We start from the raw sequence: 19264 nt of genomic DNA, 5'->3' as shown, positions 1-19264 counted from the left end.
AAGACCACTTACACATGTCAGTGCATTCAGAATCACGGGAAAGTGCAACACGCACGCAGGTCCAGCTGGATGTGTTTAGTGGGGCTTTTGTTTGTTAAAACCTCCGTTTCAAACAATATAAATGTTTTAAAACATATTAGAACGAGTGTTTCAACACATAGATCACATGACACATTCATGAAAGTCAGCACACATCATGATGTACAAATAGCAGGACAAAGAGTAAAACTCCAGTTTATTTCAAGTTTAGTTTATCTCAAGTTTTTTTTATTGACTGCTTTATACACAGAAAAATCCACAGGCATACACACACATATACATAGATTTACACATGCATACACTATACATGGAACATGGACACCTAATCACTTACCTCTCTTTTGGCATAGGACGATGATTCTTGGTAACAATTGAGTAGCAGAGAGTCTACGGCAATGTTTTCCAACCGTGATTCCTGCAGAGGTTTCTTGGGATTCTTTGAGTAATTTGTGACTCTCAGGTCAGTTTAAGTGACACCAATGACCTATTTGGTTATCTGTGTGGATGACATTCTTCCCAATGGCCAGCAATGTAAAAGAAATTCTTCCCACTGACCACCACACTAATCTACTGTGAGCTGTGGATATAATAATTATAGCAGAGGTTATCTGAAGACCTGAAAATCATTACAAGTGTTTCTCCATGTTATAAATTCAGAGAAAAGCTGCTCCAGATGGTCAGCTGAGCTGGGCAGATTAGGTCTGGTGCTGGAAAAATGACCAAACAATCATTTAGTTCTTGCCAAAACATTTGGCAGTCGGAATACACATATGGAGAAAGGTTCCCTGGTCTGATGGGATCCAAACTGAGCTTTATGGCCATGTGCCATGGAACAAAAAAAAACTTCTTATCACCCTGGGAGCACCATTCTGTACATCAATGTTTTCCAACCAGGGCTCCTCCAGAGGTTGCTGTGGGTTTCTTGAGCAATTTGTGACTCTCAGGTCACTTTAAGTGACACCAATTACATTTTTGCTATGAGTAAGGGTGAAATTCTTCCTAATGTCCAGCAATGTGAGATTCATTCTTTCCACTGACCACCACACGAATGTACTGTGAGCTGTATATAATTAAAAATTAAAGCAGGAGGTTCTTGAAGACCTGAAAGGTATTTAAAGAGCACTCCCTTGTTAAAAAGGTTAAGCTGCTCTACATCCACTGTGATGGTGGCTTCATAGCCTTACTTGACTATGGCAGTGTTAAACCCATAAACTTTTTTAAGCCAGGTGGGAAGAAGCTGTAGGCGAGTGGCAGCCCCTGAGTTGTGACCCAACTTTTCAGTAACCACCCAAAAACAGCCGGGGGGTTACTGAAAAGTGACAGGTCGTGTGCCCGGCAAAAAGGACCTGGGCAGAACACTGTGCGGGTTTGGGCGAAATGGATGGTGCTAAAAAACGGACAATTCAACAGTAATTTCTGCAAAAGACCCAACACTGGAAAAGTAGGAAGCTTAGCTTTCTAACAAGGTACAGTTATTCTTCTTCTCTAGGCTCCTGGAAAAAAAAAGGTCATCCCACACCCTTCACACCATTGGATTAACCTAAACATGGCCAACACCGCCTGCTGAATCATTTCCCCTCTGGCTTTAGCAATCCTCCCAGCATTGGTCACACCACTGCACAAGCTCCCCATAGACACAGCAACCTATCTGACCAATAGATTCATGGGGAGTGAGTGTGCAGGTTCATCTGGTGATATTTCTGCACTCAGGAAGTGTGAGGAGATAAGAGAAGAGATATTAAGGTAGGTACAGGAATACAGAGGAGATGGGTGGTGGATATTTGTTATGTAGTATAGAGAAATATGATATGTGCATATTGTTTAAAAGTACTCAAATATAAACCTATCAAATACAAACTGAGGTACCTACTTTAACCTGAAAAAAAAACATGAAAACAACATTGACTTGAGTATAAACTTAAGGAACAAAATGCAGTAATTACTACTAATATCAATGAAAACAAAATAATGTTAATAAATACATCCATGGTGTGCTATTCCTAAATCAGTTATTTGAAGGGGGAAACATTAAAATCACATGTTCTCAGCCTGTTTTTTTTTCTCTATTTTTGCAGGTTAAAATATTTTGCACTTTTGAGTTGGTTATGATGGTTTACTTGGTCTTAAACAATCTTTGGTGCAATAATATTGGCCACCAGTAGATGATGCTGATTCAGCATGTAAGGTATGTATCAGATGTCTCAGAGGATAGGAGTTTGTTATGCACTGTACATGAGGACACAGCACCAACTAGTGGTGTGAACACAGTATAAACCAAGATTTTCCTCAGGTTCAAAAAATCTTAGTTTATACTGGGGTATATACAGTAAGTTTATATTTTAGGTGAAGGTTGTGCCCAGTGGTTAGGGGGTTTAAGTAAAAGTTATTGTAAAGCAGATGTATTTTATCATGAAAACAAACAGCTAAAAGGTAAAATATAGAATATTGACTTTTAATTTAGGGATTATCCAAATACCTTTTTTTCTGCCAGTAGATGTCCTTGAGCTAACACCTTGCATTATTCAGTCCAATTTATCTGAGCCCAGCTTGTCTTAAACCCACCACAGATTGCGATCGGGCAGTGAAAGGAGAGGCTGCACAGTATTTAGCTCATCTTCCTGGCACTCCGCTCTTTCCTCCTATCATCATTCTGCTTTTAAGCACATGGCTTATTCCTCTTGAACTCCAGTTCTAGTATCTTATTTATTTTTTTTTGGAGGGGGGGTATTTTTGGCTTCCTGTTTAGGCGACCCCCTAGTTCTTTTATTTCTTCTGTTAATGTTATCTGATACAAATGAAAGGAAAACTTTCTATAGGGTCATAAACCTGATAGAGGGTTTGTACTCATCCTCAACCCCCTGCTGTCTTTAACTTACTAGGGAGATTTCCATACACTTCCTGTCCAATAAATGAAACAGGAAATTAAAAAAAAATTCCCCCAAAATACATTTTCATTCCAGAGAGTTGTCCCTGGAAACTAGTGTCCTTGTATGAAGAGTTCTTCCATTTAATGCTTTAGTGGCAACTCATAATGTAGCATTTCCTCCCACTCTGTGGTCACCAGGACGAATAAGGGAGTGAATGTGCCCAGCACGGACACAGACAGCCATTAAACTTGACAGAGGGTCTAACCTTCCCGCTTTATCCCAAAAAATCCCTTTGCTTACATGTTAAAATGTTTAGAAGGACATGAACGCTGCAGCACATTTCATTGGCTTAGCTATGCTTCAATAAAATACTGCTGAAATAAGGTTGTCTGGGGACCTTCATTTGTCTCTCTCTTTTGTGCATGGTTAATAAAGTTATATTACCACTACAAAAAAAAAGCAGCAGGTGTCCAGGTAGACTACCGCAAAAGCCTACCACATCATTTATTTGTTGACCCGCCCACTCTCTGGCAAAGATGACGCCTGCGTCAGTCGCTCTCGCTCCGCCCATTTACTGGCAACAGTTCTCGGACACCCCTTCCTGTCAGCCGGCTCTGCGGCGTTTATGGGGAGATCGCTGACGTCATCAATGTGCGCAGGGCTATTGCGTCTTTCCTCAGTGCATGGAGCGGCGGCGGTGACAGAGGAGAGCAGAGCTTGTATGTCCTTGTATTCCCGGTGTCTGGTACGTGTGGCATTTTTATTGAGTATGTCAATGTTTTTATGTCACATAGTAGAGCAGCCTGGCCTCCTATGACGGGGCTTCGTTTTATGACCTCTGTAAAGGGAATGGGTGGTAAATACAACACACAGGGGGTCATTTATCGTCATGATGAATGAAAAGTGTAAGATAAAACTGCTGAACAGGGCTTCCTAAAGGATGGAGGTTGATATAGGCAACAGCATTGACTGTTGCCCATAGCAACCCATAGTATAGGGCTCAAAGAAGAGCAAGCTGAATAGAACGAGGAGATGGACGACACCCCAGAATGTGTATGAGTGCGCACTATAAGAGATATAGAGGTGATATACATTGTTTATTTTATTTTCTGTTGATCTCAAGGGTGAATGTGCCAGGGTGAAAAACCCCTAGATGTGAATCCAGCCTCTGTGATATATCTATTCTGAGCCATACTGGGGCCCCCAGCCTTGGAGGCATCACCCCAAGGCATGTGACTGCTATCATAAGAATCTCCTAGACCTAACTAAAGCCAACCCTTGACTGCCCCACCTATGGGAGGAGCCTTTAAACTAGGGGGTGGGGTTTTGTTTTCTGTAGGAGGAGCCATACAGGTCATTGGTTTAGAGAAGTGAAGTGGGTGTTCCTGGGCACCCCCTTTGCCACGCCCACATGAATTGGCTTGTGTCCTTAACAGCCAATGGATAAAAGGGGAGGAACACGGAGCAGAAGGGGGGAGGTGCTGTAGTTCAGTATTTTTAATGTGGGGAACCTTAAAATAACTTTCAGGTCTTGGGGAACCCCGGCTATAATTATATCAACGACTCACTATGTTAGCATGGTGGTCAGTGGGAAGAATTCCTTTTACATTGCTGGCCAGTGGGAAGAATGTCACCCTTACAGATACCCAAATAGATCATTGGTGTCACTTAAACTGACCTGAGAGGGGCAAATTGCTCAAGGAACCTCTAGTGCCCTCTGGAAGAATCCTGGCTGAGAAACACTGCTGTATTCTATCAGCCTGGAAGCGAGGTGAGAGCAAGGGGGTTATGTGATTTGCAATGCCCTGTATACAGCAAGGCTGTGAAGTTCTTGTGGACTTAGAGACACTGATTATTATTATGATTATTATATTTATATTGATAAACAGGATGTAGGTATCGCCAACATATTACACAGCGCTGTACAATAAATAGGGGTTGTAAATAACAGACAGATACATACAGTGACACAGCAGGAGGAGAGGACCCTGCCCCCAAGAGCTTACAATCTAAGAGGAAGGGGAATTATCAGACAATAGAAGGGGCATATGGAATGGTGGGAAGTAGTGAGGAGTTTTGGAGTCAGAAGAAGATGGGTAGGTTGAAGCGTTGGGTTTTGAGGGCTCTGTTGAATGATCAAAAAGTAGGAGCAAGCTGAATAGGACGAGGAGACCATTCCAGAGAGTCGGGGCAGCTCTAGAAAAGTCTTGTATCCGTGCGTGTGATGAGGTTATGAGTGAGGAGGTCATTAGTAGATCATTGGAGGAGCAAAGAGAGCAGCTGGGGGGGTATTTTTTTACCAGGTCAGAGAGCAGAAAATGTAAGTCATACAGACATCATACAATATGATAAATTCCTTTATCTTCCTCCTCTGTGTATACAAGGTTGCCTATTTTTTGTCCTTTATGCTTCCCCTATGAAGCAGATGATTGGCTCCTGAGATGAACGGTCGTGCACAAATCTAGCATGTGTACAGCAGTTTCCTGATGTTCATTATTCTGCCTTAGCATAGTGTTGAATTACTGATTAGAAACGACTGCTGTGGTTTTCTATGAAAGCATAACAAGGTGCTGCTTGCCCCCCTTCATATGATAGACCGCCACTGTGAGTATAGAATTTCTTAATTCATCTATCACTGGAAAAGATACGGAAAGATTGTTTCTGGCTTCACATCTCTCTGCCGTGGGTACAGGGTTTCAAGCTGAACTCCAGTTCTGCTTTAAAAATTTGTAATCAGGCCGGGTTTTTGGGACCGTCTGTAAAAAAACATACTCACCTGCCTGATCGCTCCCTTCAAATGTCAAAGTCATAACCTGCGGATGCTCAGATCAGCGTAAGAAGCCGGAATACTCGGCACTTCCCAGCTACCCTGCAGCTGCCAGAACTAAATGAACGGCCAATCACCTGCCTGAACGTTGTCATCCTGGCCAATAAAGACGGCTGAAGATCAAACCAAGAAGAGAAAAAGGAAGAAGATTAGGGAACCCAGGAGAAAACTGGGACAGGTGAGTATAAACACAGTTTAGTTCTGCTTTAAAATATTCTTAGCACCTTGTAAATAATCTCTGGGAAATATTTGTCCCAATAGTCACCCCAAGGAGAAACCTTTCTCTAACCTAGGCCAAGCAAAAGATTAAAACCCATTCTGGGGTTTCCCTGCCATCCAGAGCTCCATTAAAGAGATTTCCTCATTTCTGGTCCATAATATTTTTTCTCTAGCAGAAAGTGAAAAAAAAAAATCTGACACTACTAAATAAAATATTTTTATCTCTGTGTATTTGTTTTACTCACTCACAATCTAGTAAAATGTTCCAAGCAGCACAGAAAGTGAAGATAAATCTCTTTAACAGAGCCCCGGAGAGCACTAAAAAAGGACTTCTCTTCCCCGCTCTTTCCATAAGTAAGAGAAATAATAAAATGTGGAGGATTCAGCCTTTAAAAATGGACGATGTGAAACGTCTGCCTGATAATTTGACAGTCCAAATGTTTTTAAAGCAGAACCACTTTATAAATCCACAATCAGGCCAGTCATTATTACACAATGGGACAGGCGATGTCTCTGCAAAAATAACTTGTCTGCCCGATGGCTCCAGGTTTTCGATAAAAAGCTGAGCTGCACTGTGCCTGGTGATTAAATCAATAAACTCCCACTTGCTTCCACGAAATTTATACCATCCCAGCCAATCAAGACAGCTAAAGATTGCATCCAGGAGGAGAAGGAAAAGGATGGCAGTGTCCTGCAAGGGAACAAGGAAAGGTGGGATTAGTTCTAATTTAGTTATGAGCCTAAAATTTAAGTTGTGTTCACCAGATAAAAAACGGTTAGGAGAGTTCAATTTACTGATTAATGATTCTTTTCATGTGGTTGTGAAATAAAAATCCCCACTCATCCACCACTTTTATATCTGCTTTGAATAAGATCTTGTTCCGTCATGACGGTCAGCATGCTTTGTGGTGTTTGCTATGCTGTTTTATCTTCCTATATGTCTTTTCCATTTGTAGGGTGCCACAGCCTACAACTTGTAGATGTTCTGTATTTTGCAGAATATATTTTTTTCATAGGGTTCTGTAACCTTGTCATTTCCGTTATCTCTAATCAGAACAAAAAAAAAAAAACAGCTGACAGCTAGGATTTTATTTGCAGAAGACCATGGGCCTGATTTATTAAAGCTCCTGGATAGTTAGACTATTGGGTGATTTAGCATAACTGCAATGCATCCAGTCCAGGATATAAAACAAATATGTTTAGGAAATCCATTCCAGGTTTGCTGGATCACCCAGGTTCCCAAAGAACCCCAAGGCTGGAGAGTGAGGACAATTTATTTACATTGTTTCTTTTGAATAATATTGTGCACATACTATTAGTATTCACCCTAGAATTTTTTTTTCAGCCAGGTGGTCAAAAAGTAGCAGCGCAACACACAACAAATTTAGTGCCCCCCCCCCCCCCCCCGTTCCTTGTGTCATAGGTGTCCAGTAACCCCTATAAATGTGTCAGCTTTCTACCCCATACTTTGTTTTAACTTACTACTCTGGAATGTTTACTTATTTTACTTGCAAACACCTTTATTGTAAGCTGAACCTTAGGCAAGGTACACACGTGCAATTGTGCATATCCGATAATCAGCTCAGGGCCGATAATCTTGTGTGTACATCACTCGTCCTCCATCGTCTGAACGACTGTCCTGGCGGATCCACGGATGATGGACGACGAATGATCCTAATGAAAGTGAGGGGGAGAAAGCGCAGCAGGTGTCGCTCTGTCCTTCTCCCACTCCCCTCCCCATAGAGCAGAACAGTCGTTAGTCGTTGGAAAGGATCGTGAAAGATTGCAGTACGCTTACTACTATCTCACGCCAGTGATCAGCTACTTAAAGTGAGACTACATGTAGCAGTCCAATAGAGAATGAACAAGAGCAACAATAAGGGTTTCAGACTGCTCTTTGCTACCTGCTGTTAAATCTGCAAATGCTTATTAAGAACTGGTGCAACTTTTGTGCCTAATGCTGGGAGCAGTGTGGGATTGCTTGATCCTACAAAGTCTGAAAGATAATTTTTATTGAAAAATGTTCATTATAAGTACAAACATTGCAGCAACAAAAAATAAAGGAAAAAGTGAAAATTTTCAAAACAAAGAAACAAACGTAGTGTCAAAGTAAAAAAAAAAAAAAACTGTATATTAAGAACCAAGGTAGGACAAAAGGAATCTGTTTTATCTTGTTTGTGTCCTACATTTGGAGGTGTTAACTGTGCCATTGCTGATGTGTTTTGAAAAAGACCTCTGCTGGGGACTTCCAATGGATGCAACAGTTCAGCATACCTGCCCTAAGAACTTTAGAAGACTCCGAAATGCTTTTAAATCCCAACCATACAGTTTTCTTGGTTTTATTAATTTTTTTGCCCTAGAGCTTGTGGAATATACTTCTGACAAACAAGTCAATTTTAAAACTGTATTTTTGTACGATAGCGACTATATTTTTTTTTATTCATGGCAGACATTCATCTATATTCTCCATCTGCCCTTTTTCAGTATTCGAAGTTGACCCTGTGGAATTCATGGCCGTCGTCATCTGCAGAAGATTATCAAGAGCGGTTTTCCAGACAGCTGCCATCTCATCTTCTAAATGGGCATGGAGTACACCTCATGTTCAACTTGGAAGGAATTATGTATTCAAGTCGGCCAAGGCAACTGCTTGTTCCAAAGATGCTGACCAAAATAAGTTAGACCATCACGGGTCTTCGGTTGTTTCCAGCATAAATGACAGACAAAAAGTGCAAGAAAATGAAGTCAATGCATTTGATAATGATGAGCCCTTCTGTGTTTCTGAATCACCAACAAGGACTGATCCTTCCAGACCACAATTTACACTTAAGGACAAACCGAGAGATCCAGTTAGGACTCGATATAAAAAAACTCATAAAGCTGGTAAGGGCACAAGTATAGGTAAATATGACGATATAGAAGTCTATAGCAGCAAGCAAGATCCCAGGACTTTTCAGCAACATAGACCAGAATACAAATCAATGTGCTACAACTCGGAACATACAATGCGTACATCTATTGAGGAAGGTGAGAGCATTCTGCAGAGTGTTAATCTTAGCCTCAAACCCAGTAAAGTTTCTGAGTTTTTAGTGAAACTTAGTTATTTGCCTAGAAATAAAATAGTGGCCCTTAAATCAAATTCAAAATTCCATACGCTCTGCAATTGCAGCATTTCAAACCTTGGCCTGTATACAAACTCAGAAATCATCAGTATTCTTGGTGCCTTTGAACGTCTTAGACTTTACCAAAACCACTCGATGCTACAAGAATACGAGAAGGAGTTTTGTCTTAGGGTTCAGCATTTATCCACCAATGAGTTGTTGCTTGTGGCAGATACTTTTAGGTATATGGGTTTTACATTTCCAAAGTTCCATGACCTCTTGTGCAGCTGCATGCAGGTACGTTATTTGGACTTCAGTTTACCCCAGGTCATACAATTGATATATATTGTCGGTGAGATGAGGCACGCGCCACAGGAACTACTGGAGAAAATCGATGCATTGATTCTAAGATATCTCACGTCCATTAACCTTGAAGAAATCGGTACAGTTTGTTTAGGTTTTTTTAAAACTGGCAACGGATTATCAAGACACCTCATGCAACGAATTGGTGATGATATTGTAAAAAATGTAGAACAAATAAGTGATTACGCCTTAGTTAACGTGCTTAAAATGTTCCGGTTTACCCGCGTGGACCACATACCGTTTCTTAGAACAGTTGGTGAGGATGCCTGTAAACGCATTCCTAATATGAATGCACTGGGCATCATGCACATCGTCCTGACCTTTTCTTCAATGCACTTTCTTAGCGAAAACCTTATGAAGACTGTAGCTTTAGCTATGCCCAATCGAGTATCTTACTGCAGAAGCAAAGACATCGCCAAATTTTTGTGGTCTTTTGGCGTCCTTCAGTACAAACCACCAAATGCTAACGTCTTCTACTCTGCATTTATCAACCAAATCCATGAACGTCTGAAAGAATTCGAGAGATATCCTGAACACTTTCTTACTTGCTTGATGGGCCTTGCTTTCTGTGAACAGTTTCCATTCGATCTGATTGATATTGCCTTGAGTGAAAAGTTTCTTAAGCAGTCAAGTAAAATAAGTTTGTTCGAACTTAAAAAGGACCTTTTTACTATTGGGGGCACTGTAGAAATAGAATGCCCTGAATACAAAGGTAATACTATCTCTCCAGAGTTCCGTAATGAAGTAACACAAACCATTTTGGAACTTTCCACCCAGGAAATTCGCACAAGAGCAGAAGTGATTGAAGCTAGCTTGTTGTTGCCGCACGCTTTGGGTGGACAGGAGTATGTAAAGGAAAATATGATTCTGCCTCATACTAGGTCAAAAGATTTGGAAGTTCATTTGGATGCGAATATGCAGCCTGTTCCTATTAATTCTGTTATTGAGGAACTCCAGAGACCTCTTAAATACCAGAATGTTAAAATCACCCCTGACCTCCTAGGTCAGTTAACAAATGCATCTAAGCTAAGAACTGCCAACACAGAGAACAGGGCAGTTAAGAATCTAGAGAATCCCAACATTGTTAATGACTATTCAATGGCAACCCATCCGGAGAAGAATAAGGAAAATGCAACTGAGCAGCCTAAGGTCACCAAGTTGGCTATTCAGGTTACAAACCGCAATCAGTACCTCTACCAGTCCAAGCAACTTTTGGGGCTCCACGCTTTAAAAAGACGTCAGCTGCGCAAACTGGGATATGTAGTGGTTGAAATTCCCTTTTGGGAGTGGTTTCCCTTGACCAAAAGTGCTACACGATCAGAAAAACTGGCCTACCTGCACCACAAAGTGTTCAGCGCTGTTTAGGTCAAAAGATGACAAACAATGCCTCTAATAAAACAGGTTTTCAATATAGTGCCTAAATCTGTCTCTCAATAATTTTGGTTGTCTGTTTTCCCCACAACCCCCTCGCCTTCCTTTCTCCACATATACATTATTTTCCCCAGAGTTATTTTAAGCTGTAGACAGGTGGTGGCCTATGTGTTGTGACCCAACATTATAGTAACCATCCAAAAAATAAAAAGTGCCAGATGGTGCAGCTGGGGAGAACACTAATACATAAACAGGAAGTTCTGCTTTCTCGTTGAGCCTTTCCTACAGGAAATTACCTCGCTATGGCTGGGTCTACATGGACTGTTTCCTCAGCGTTTAACCTGAGGCTTTAAAAGCCCATGTTTGAAATTCCCATGCTAATCTATACCAGGGTGTTTCCTTGAGGCACGTTTTTGAGCTCTATAGATAACACTCCTTGCAGCGTTTTAAAAATTAAAATGTTAACGCAGGTAAACGCGTCTATTGATTTCATATTCGTTTTCCCGCGTTTATAAATGCCTGAAAAGGTAATTGCAGCAAAGATGTTCCAGCAGTTTAAAGGCAAGATTTAAAACGCTTGTAAAAATGCATATAAACGCAGCCTCTATGAATGCAACAGCAGTTCCCTGGAGTTAGGAAGATAATTTAAAATGCATTGGATAACCAGATTTCTGGTACAGAATAGACCTGATTTACAAACACTCTCCAAGACTAGGGAAAATAACTATTACAGGAAAACCTGGGTAGCAAACCTGGATTGGATTTCCTAAAATCATTTAATATTGACATCAGATCCATTCCAGGTTTTCGGGTTCTCCCATGGTAGTCTATTGTCTCCTATTTTGGAGAGTTTTAATAAATCTTGTCCAATGTATTTATTTATAGGATAGTAAAGAGTCCAGATTTGCTGGGTTTTCATTCCTGTTAATGACTGCATCTACAAGATCCACCATCATTGTGAACAAGTGCGCTGTATATAAATGATGGCACTGCTTTTACAGTAGCAGTCTAGGCACCGATACTGCAGCACCTGGTTGGTAGGGTTGCAGCAGCTTACCTGTTTGGCAGTTTATCACCTGACTCTAATCATACTATGCATATGTTCTTATTACTGGTATTTTATAATCAGCAGCTGCTTGTCTAGTCATCTAGCATACCGGAAGCCCGAATTTCTGTTTACTTTAACCCCCCTAGCGTTCTAATTCTCTCGGTATCTTCATGCAAAAAGCGTTACATTGTTTTGCGTGGAAATTTATTTTACATTGTAGGCTTATAATTCTTAGGCATAACTCACTATGTTCAATATTTATTAATAATAAGTACGTAATAATATTAAAATAACTTTAAAAAACTTTAAAAAATAAGGGTGCATGAAAACATGAAAATAGTGAAACCTGTAATATAACTGTACAGTAGCATATAATATAAAGATTTCTTCGTATTCGACCCAGTACAGTTATTTTGTATTGAATCCAATAGACTTCCAGTAACTTGGAAGGCTGCTGATTACATGGAACTCCTTTCTGTCGGTGCCCAACTCACATTTGTAACTGTAGATAAAAATACAATATATTAGAAATATATGTGTGGGAGAGGAAGAAATTGTTAGACTTCTGAAATTAATTATAATCGTTAAGTGAATGGGAGATACAATTCTATTCTAATATGTTTTCCCTTCCCTTGTTAATATTAAACATATGTTAGAATAGTTCTGTGTATTGAAACGTCCTGAAGATGCCGGGGTGTGAAACGCGTAAAGGACAGACAGCTATACATTCAATGTCCAAAGGATCATTAATATGATGTTTTTACACAATGAGTGTACACTTTTTATGTATGTATTGTATATGAATTAAACGTGAAATTTTATGATAAATAATTTGGTTAGGTACGGAAATCCCAATTTGTAATTGAAACAAATATAACTTAAAACCTCAACTCCCATCAATGATGTCAGATGATCTGGAGGGAATTTGTAATTATTGTGCCTCTCATGCTTGCATTGATAAGTTATGCTTATCTAGCTTGATATCCATATGCTGTGCTGACAATGTATGCATATTATGTTTTCACCTTGCAATAACTGGGGAAGCAATGGAAAAAAATCAAGGCTTTTTTTAGCAGACCCTCCAGTAAGAATCGCTCCGGTACGTGCAAATGCCTCTAATTGCACCTAAAAATCGAGCAAACCCTTTACAAAAGTTGACTGATATGATTAGGAGAGATGATGCGGTGTTATGTGAACTTATTGGGGGATCTTCCATAGCTATTTATCTCCGTGTTCTCCCCAGCACCCTTTTTGGCATGGTGCACCACCTGGCACCTTTCAGTAACCGCCCGGCTGGGGCCTCAATATTGGCCAGTGAAGCATCTCAATATTGTGGCACTGCTCAGAGACTCCTTACCAAGCTGCAATTATATCAGAGAACCCAGGGATGATAGACACCAGCTGTCTATGATTTGTTCTTCCACAAAAATATTATATTGCTTATTTATGTTTCCTAAGGCTTTGCTCCAATTTAGGCTTCTGACTTTAGAAATGTGTGGGTTAGGCTACGCACACACATGCAATAATTGTCATAGGAAAAAATCTTTCACAATCACTGAATGATGCATGAACCATGGGAAGGGGGGGGGAATGATGGAGCGACACCCACTGTGCTCTCTCCCCTTCACTCTCATTACAGTTGTTCCTGGTCTATGGAGCAGCCAGGACGGTTGTTTAGACAACCAGCCCTGTACACATGCCAGATTCTCGTCAGATATCAGCCGTGAACCGATTATCGGATGAGAATCATCTGACGTGTGTATGTAGCCTTAGTTAATGAGAAAGACAGGTTGTAAGCTCTTTTGGACAGGGCCCTGTTCTCCTCATTGCTTGTGTTTCTGTCATTTGCAGCCCCTATTTATTGTACAGCGCTGCGTAACATGTTGGCACTCTATAAATAAAGTTTAAATACAATGTATAAACATACATACTCATGCAATTACTCGACATGTACAGCAGGTGTCATTGCAGCTCTGTATTACACTCACAAAAATCAGTTTTCTGTTTGTTTTGTTTTGCTTTTTATTTGACTCTAACAATATTGGTTTTAGATAAAGATAGAACTTCCATAAACCATGCAGGCAAACACAAATAAAAAGAAGTCTCTGGTATATATTTTATCTTCTTATATTTTATAGGAATTTTTATGGCCAGTGAATGCAGGGAGGTGTGTGACTCAGGACTTTGCACTCAAAGCTTTCCTACAAACTATAAATCACAATACTGGGATGCAGACCTTTCTGTGAATCTCCTCTGCAAAAACTATGACCCTTTCTATGCATGTTTATAAAATTACTTTATAATAGAACAAGGTTTTTTGCAACTTAAAATGCATGCTGAGTTTCTTTACATGAAGCGGATATGTAAAATTTTCAAGGATGATATACATTTTCCCAAAAGAAACCTTTGAAAGGACATGCAGCTGATTTTATAAACTGTTGGACTGTATTTGTTGCTGGAAGACTGAATAATAGGCACCTGCTGGGACCATCCCTATTCTTTACGAACTACTTCCCGGGTTGAATGGGAGAAAACATTCAACAGTTCAATGTGGGCATCCGGGTAAGTAAAAAGAAAGAAGCCAGTATATCATTCTGTAGTATAATGAGTGGAGAGAGTGCAATTTATTCCGCTGAGTTTCCGGAAAGGTAAAACTTACAGCCTTATATATTATGAAGGGGCGATCAGGGATTGATTGCATTACCCTAACCTGGCTCCATTTCTTTAAATTGGGAACCAATGCCCACATTTGCCTTTAATATTACTTAGTGGTGATAAATGATTGGTGGCAAAAAATTGTTAAAAGAAATATCCCTGATCTCCATTGTAGCCTGTGGTCTGAAAGTAGTAGACTTGTTAAATGTGCCAATAACTGTTCATTACTGAAAGCAGTAATCAGTTCATCTGAAAATCAGTGATATTTGCATATCATGAGTACATATTTTTTTTTTTTTTTTTGTTCAAGTCCCTGGTGTTAGGGCAGCTCCTATGCTTCTAAGGCACTTTGAGTTTACTAAACAGTCTGTAGCAGCATGTATTACCTATCATTTATAAGTCCAGTTTCAAGTCTGTTTTATATGTAAAGATAGACACAAGCTGTGTGAACAAGTACCAAATCCAGTTACCATCCATGTAAAGTACAAGCCACATCAAAACCAAATTAAATAAATGTCCTTTACCTACCATGACTGAGCTAAATTTTCATTGGGGCCTCATTCACTCCGTAACCCATGCATTGCGGAACTAGGTGTGGCCAGGTGCTGATTGACCAGCTACAATTTTGTGATTCATCGGTAGCAATGATGCTCACATCCCCGAAACGTTTTCTTCACATTCAAATGCAAGCAGGCAAAGCAGTGTTGTCAGATGAGAGAAAACTCTGCTCTGACTTCAAAAGCAGTGCAGCATAGTTGCCACATCAACAGAAAAAGGTGCATTAGGTGGAGTTGCGGCGTCAACAGGTATTTGTAGCACTTTGCAAAGAGATGGTAAGTGAAATGTATAGGAGTCTCATCTTTTTCGGAGACATAGTTCTACTTTAGGCATTTGGGAGAAAAATAAATAGTCTGTATTCACAGTATTAAAATTTTACTCTTCCTTTTTATAAACATTATATAGATATTATAACAATTTGATTTTTGATGAGCTCCTTTTTTAGCATTTTGGTTTTGGTAATTTTATATACAATGGGGACCCATCTATGTCTCTTCTCTTGCTCACTTCTGCTTTGTATGCCATACACGCAGGCTCTCACTTTACTCCAAAAATCTCTCCATTTAAGTGAAACCTGATCTGTGTTGTAAATTTCAATTTACATTTGCTTTACTGATGGTTATTCTAACAATACTTGAGTATTTTATCGCAATCCAATGTCTGTAATATAATCCAATGTGTTTCTCTTCCAGGTGTTCCTGTCTTAAGATCTATAACACTGAACAGTCAGAATGGTGGTCAACCTTTGTCTTCCACAGTTTAGGCCACGCATAGCCTGCAACAAGGTACACTGTTATTCCTTTCATTGGGGGCTTCTCTAACCATGGAAATGTAGTGCTAGAGTTGAGCTAATCCAAACTCAAAGGCAAGGATCTAATTTTTGCCTTCAGGAAAAGAAACAAAAGGTCTAATACCTTGGCATTTACATACTGGTATTTATCAGCCAGTCCAGCATAACCCTCTTCTAAGAGAATTACAATTTCAGAGTAGGGTTTTTTTTTTTCTGGTGGAGATCTACATGGGATAGTCTTAACATAGGCCTCTCTGCCAACCCTGAATCAAAAAATATACAGTAAAGAAGAGTTTTTTTTTTTTTAGGCAATTGTTTTTTTAAGGAATTTTCACACATTTTTCCCTCCAAGGGACATATACTGTCAAGTAATTGCACACAACTTTGCTTAACGTACCACTACCCCTGAAAATGCTCAAGCCGGGCGAAACGTGTTGGGTTTTCGACTTTACGTATGCGATATGAATTACACTTTCTTATATGTTCTGTATAGAGGTCTTATTGTCTAGTGCCCATACTGGGCCAATATGGCTATAGGTTAGCTGTAATCTACAGCTTTTAGAAGCACTGTTATGATTTTTGCAATGTGTTATGACAATTAATGATTAATACAACTGATGTTTTGCCTAAAACTCTTCTTTACTGTTTTTTTTTTATTTTACCCCACTTCTAGTTTGCCTCAGTTTTTTTTCATCTTTTAAAAGACCATCCCAGCTGTAGGCGTACTTGGTTACAAGGGGTTTTTTTAAGCCAGAACCCTTGCATCAGGAATTCTTAAAAGGAAAATTGCACCCAATCATATATATTTAAATTGATTTTTACTTTGAGAAAATGTTTCCTTTTGCAGTCAATCTATGAAGAGGCAGTCCCTGGTTTTCCCCATTTCTGGTAGAGCACTCAATTCCCCAAGATTCCTTGCATTGTGTATCATGGGTGTGGGTGTTTGTAGTATCGCTCTCTCCAATACAACTGGGGGGGACACAAGTGAAGACATTCTGAACGGAGCATGAATTGTAGCCACAGACATTAAGGAAGATAATTATTTGGACTACTTGAATAAATATTTTTACATTTTTCAACTGTTCCATCATATTTCTAGGATGAAAAATGTCATATGCTCTCAGATACATGGAAATTTTGGTAAAGGTGTAGGACATATGTTCCTCTAGTAGGGACCCCTTTGTGTGGGGAAAGCACAGGTTCACTTTTTAAAGAAGTGTATGTTAGTTGTATCCATTTAACCTAAATTGACAGCAGTCAACTCAACCCACCTAAAACAGTACTGAATTGTCTTGGTCAATAATGCAAAAAAATTATTTTATTGAACGTAGTACATAGGATTTTTAGAGTCAATGTTTCTCCTATTTGTCAACCTCCTTGTACTTTTATGTACTCTTGGCCTTTTTTAGATCAGTGCCGATGGCTATGAAGTGGAAAATCTAATTTCCGAAGACCTTGCTAAACGCAACCGAGGGTTTCGCTGTGAATATTTTATCAAGCCTCCTGTACACATCGTCATTACTTTTCCATTTAACATTGACATATGTAGGATAAACATAGACACTTCCTCTGGTGGTCATCCTCCTCTCACAGGAATGGACATCTATACGGCTACTTCCACCAATAAGATGTGTTGGAACAGCCAGGAGTCCAGTCAGCCTGCTATGGCTATCCAAGGGGGAGACAAAGAACTCTTTGCTTTGGTGGGTAAAGTGCTCTTGAGAAATCAAAGCAAAGCTACTTTCAATAATCGAGGCTTTAAGCCCAGACAGCCATTCCATCATACGGATAATGTAATGTCTTACCATGGGTCTTCATGCCAAGATCTCTGGAATAAAGGCCTGAACTCTCTTAGCAATGTCACTCATTTAAAGATCTGTATAACGCATATAGCTGGTGGTTCACCTTGTTCTATAAAAAGAGTGGAGGTTTGGGGTCAGCCCTCGAAGACTTGTCCTAAAGAAGTGGTGGAGAGCATGTACCAGGTCGCTTTTATGAGCCTTCCTAACAGTTTTGGACAACCTCGACCTGCCTCGCCAATGGAAAGTAACCATGTGTCTTACAATAACTCGGACAACGCACAACACAGCTTAAGCGAACTTGCCAATATTCTCCAAGATGTGCCCGAGGAATTTCTGGATCCTATCACACTGGAAATTATGACCTTCCCCATAATTCTGCCGTCTGGGAAAGTTGTTGACCAAAGCACACTTGATAAATGCAACCAAAGTGAGGCATCCTGGGGTAGAATGCCAAGTGACCCATTTACTGGAGTTCCATACACTCCACAATCTCAGCCTCTTCCCCACCCCTCTCTGAAAGCCAGAATAGACTATTACCTCCTCCAGCACAGTGTCCCCGGGTCTAATCTTGTGGGGAGAGCAAGACCAGGTGGACCAGTGACGCCTTCAGCTATCGCTTTGTCTACCATGAAAAGGAAGGTTGAATGGATGGAGGATTCAGCCAATGATGGTGATAACGTAGACACATATTTTTCTGCTGTTAGTGGCCTCTGCTCTTCTACCTCAGATCTTAGCACAAAAAGGATGAAGATTGAAGGGGATTGTCAAATGTCACAGATGGACTGCTCAAACCCAGGTATCTTCTAAGCTAATCACAAAACAAAATGTGTATAACTGAATTCTGAAGGCTTTGGAACCCAGTTCACTTTGTTTTTTTTCAGTAAATCATGCCCCCTTTAGTATGTCCCATTTTTGTATCATCATGTATTTTGACTACACTTCCTAGTGTCCAGTGTTTTGTAACAAGTGTAATCTTCGTTCACATTAACTGTGCCACTTACTGGCAACTGCTAGGCAACTGGGATTAGTAACAGGTGGTAATTGCTAGGCTTTTTCCGGTAGCTGCAAAAGACTAGCAAAGCGGTGTGTTGGATATAGTTCCTGAAAAAGCATGTAGCAACAGTTCTACCGCTTCAGTAAAAGCAGCAGTTTGTCACTTCTGCTGGCACAGTAATGGCTTCTAACTCTCACTGACATCTCACACTACACAAAACACAAAGCAGCTGTCTGATTTCAGAAAGAGCATACCTCATTTCCTGGCTGGAAGATATCCTGCATCATCTAGTCATGTCTTCTCAGCAACCCTGTGCTGGTGACTTTTGGACTTGTGTTCACGATATCTGATTGAGATGCTTCTTGGAAGATCACTGTGTCATGTAGGAGGTAACTAGAGCAGTTTTCAATTAACTGCAGCCTGTCCAGGAATGCCCAGTCCCCCAGACTGACACCCGACCATCGGAGCCTTCAGGTATTTGCAGAGCTTCTTCATGGAGCTAGGCCACTGCTTGTATCTGAGTAGAAAGTACTTGAAAAGGAGTATTAGGTTTTCAGTACCAGGTTAAAACAGACCTATCACCAAAATTATTTCTTTACATAAAAGGTTAGACAACCCATTTAAGTAAAGTAA

The 19264-nt window shown here is 40.1% G+C and overlaps 2 protein-coding genes across 4 annotated transcripts in view; both read left to right on the top strand.

Moving 5' to 3' along the window:
• Nucleotides 1-3514: 3514 nt before the first annotated feature.
• The window catches only part of UBOX5 (U-box domain containing 5), a 23502-nt gene continuing 7752 nt past the window's right edge, over nt 3515-19264 (top strand). The window contains exons 1-3 of one of the 3 annotated variants that reach the window (XM_072406651.1): nt 3515-3651; nt 15738-15830; nt 17245-18433. In XM_072406651.1, coding sequence (XP_072262752.1) covers nt 15777-15830; nt 17245-18433 — 1243 coding nt within the window. In that variant the 5' untranslated portion in view covers nt 3515-3651; nt 15738-15776. Of the gene's footprint in view, nt 3652-8849; nt 8977-11398; nt 14395-15737; nt 15831-17244; nt 18434-19264 lie in introns of those variants that run through there. The other 2 variants (XM_072406653.1, XM_072406652.1) reach the window with 2 other exon arrangements.
• Nucleotides 3531-10826, top strand: FASTKD5 (FAST kinase domains 5). Its single transcript, XM_072406650.1, has 2 exons — nt 3531-3651; nt 8437-10826. The coding sequence occupies exon 2, from the start codon at nt 8463-8465 to the stop codon at nt 10776-10778; it is 2316 nt and encodes a 771-aa protein (XP_072262751.1). The 5' UTR covers nt 3531-3651; nt 8437-8462; the 3' UTR covers nt 10779-10826.

The sequence above is a fragment of the Pyxicephalus adspersus genome, chromosome 3 (assembly GCF_032062135.1).
Source record: "Pyxicephalus adspersus chromosome 3, UCB_Pads_2.0, whole genome shotgun sequence".
NCBI lineage: Eukaryota > Metazoa > Chordata > Amphibia > Anura > Pyxicephalidae > Pyxicephalus > Pyxicephalus adspersus.
The sequence above is the reverse complement of the archived record's forward strand: the minus strand, read 5'-3'. Positions and strand labels throughout refer to the sequence as shown.

What these genes read in the sequence shown, in the direction of transcription:
- FASTKD5 (XM_072406650.1), top strand. Translation starts at nt 8,463, where the DNA reads ATGGCCGTCGTCATCTGCAGAAGATTATCAAGAGCGGTTTTCCAGACA.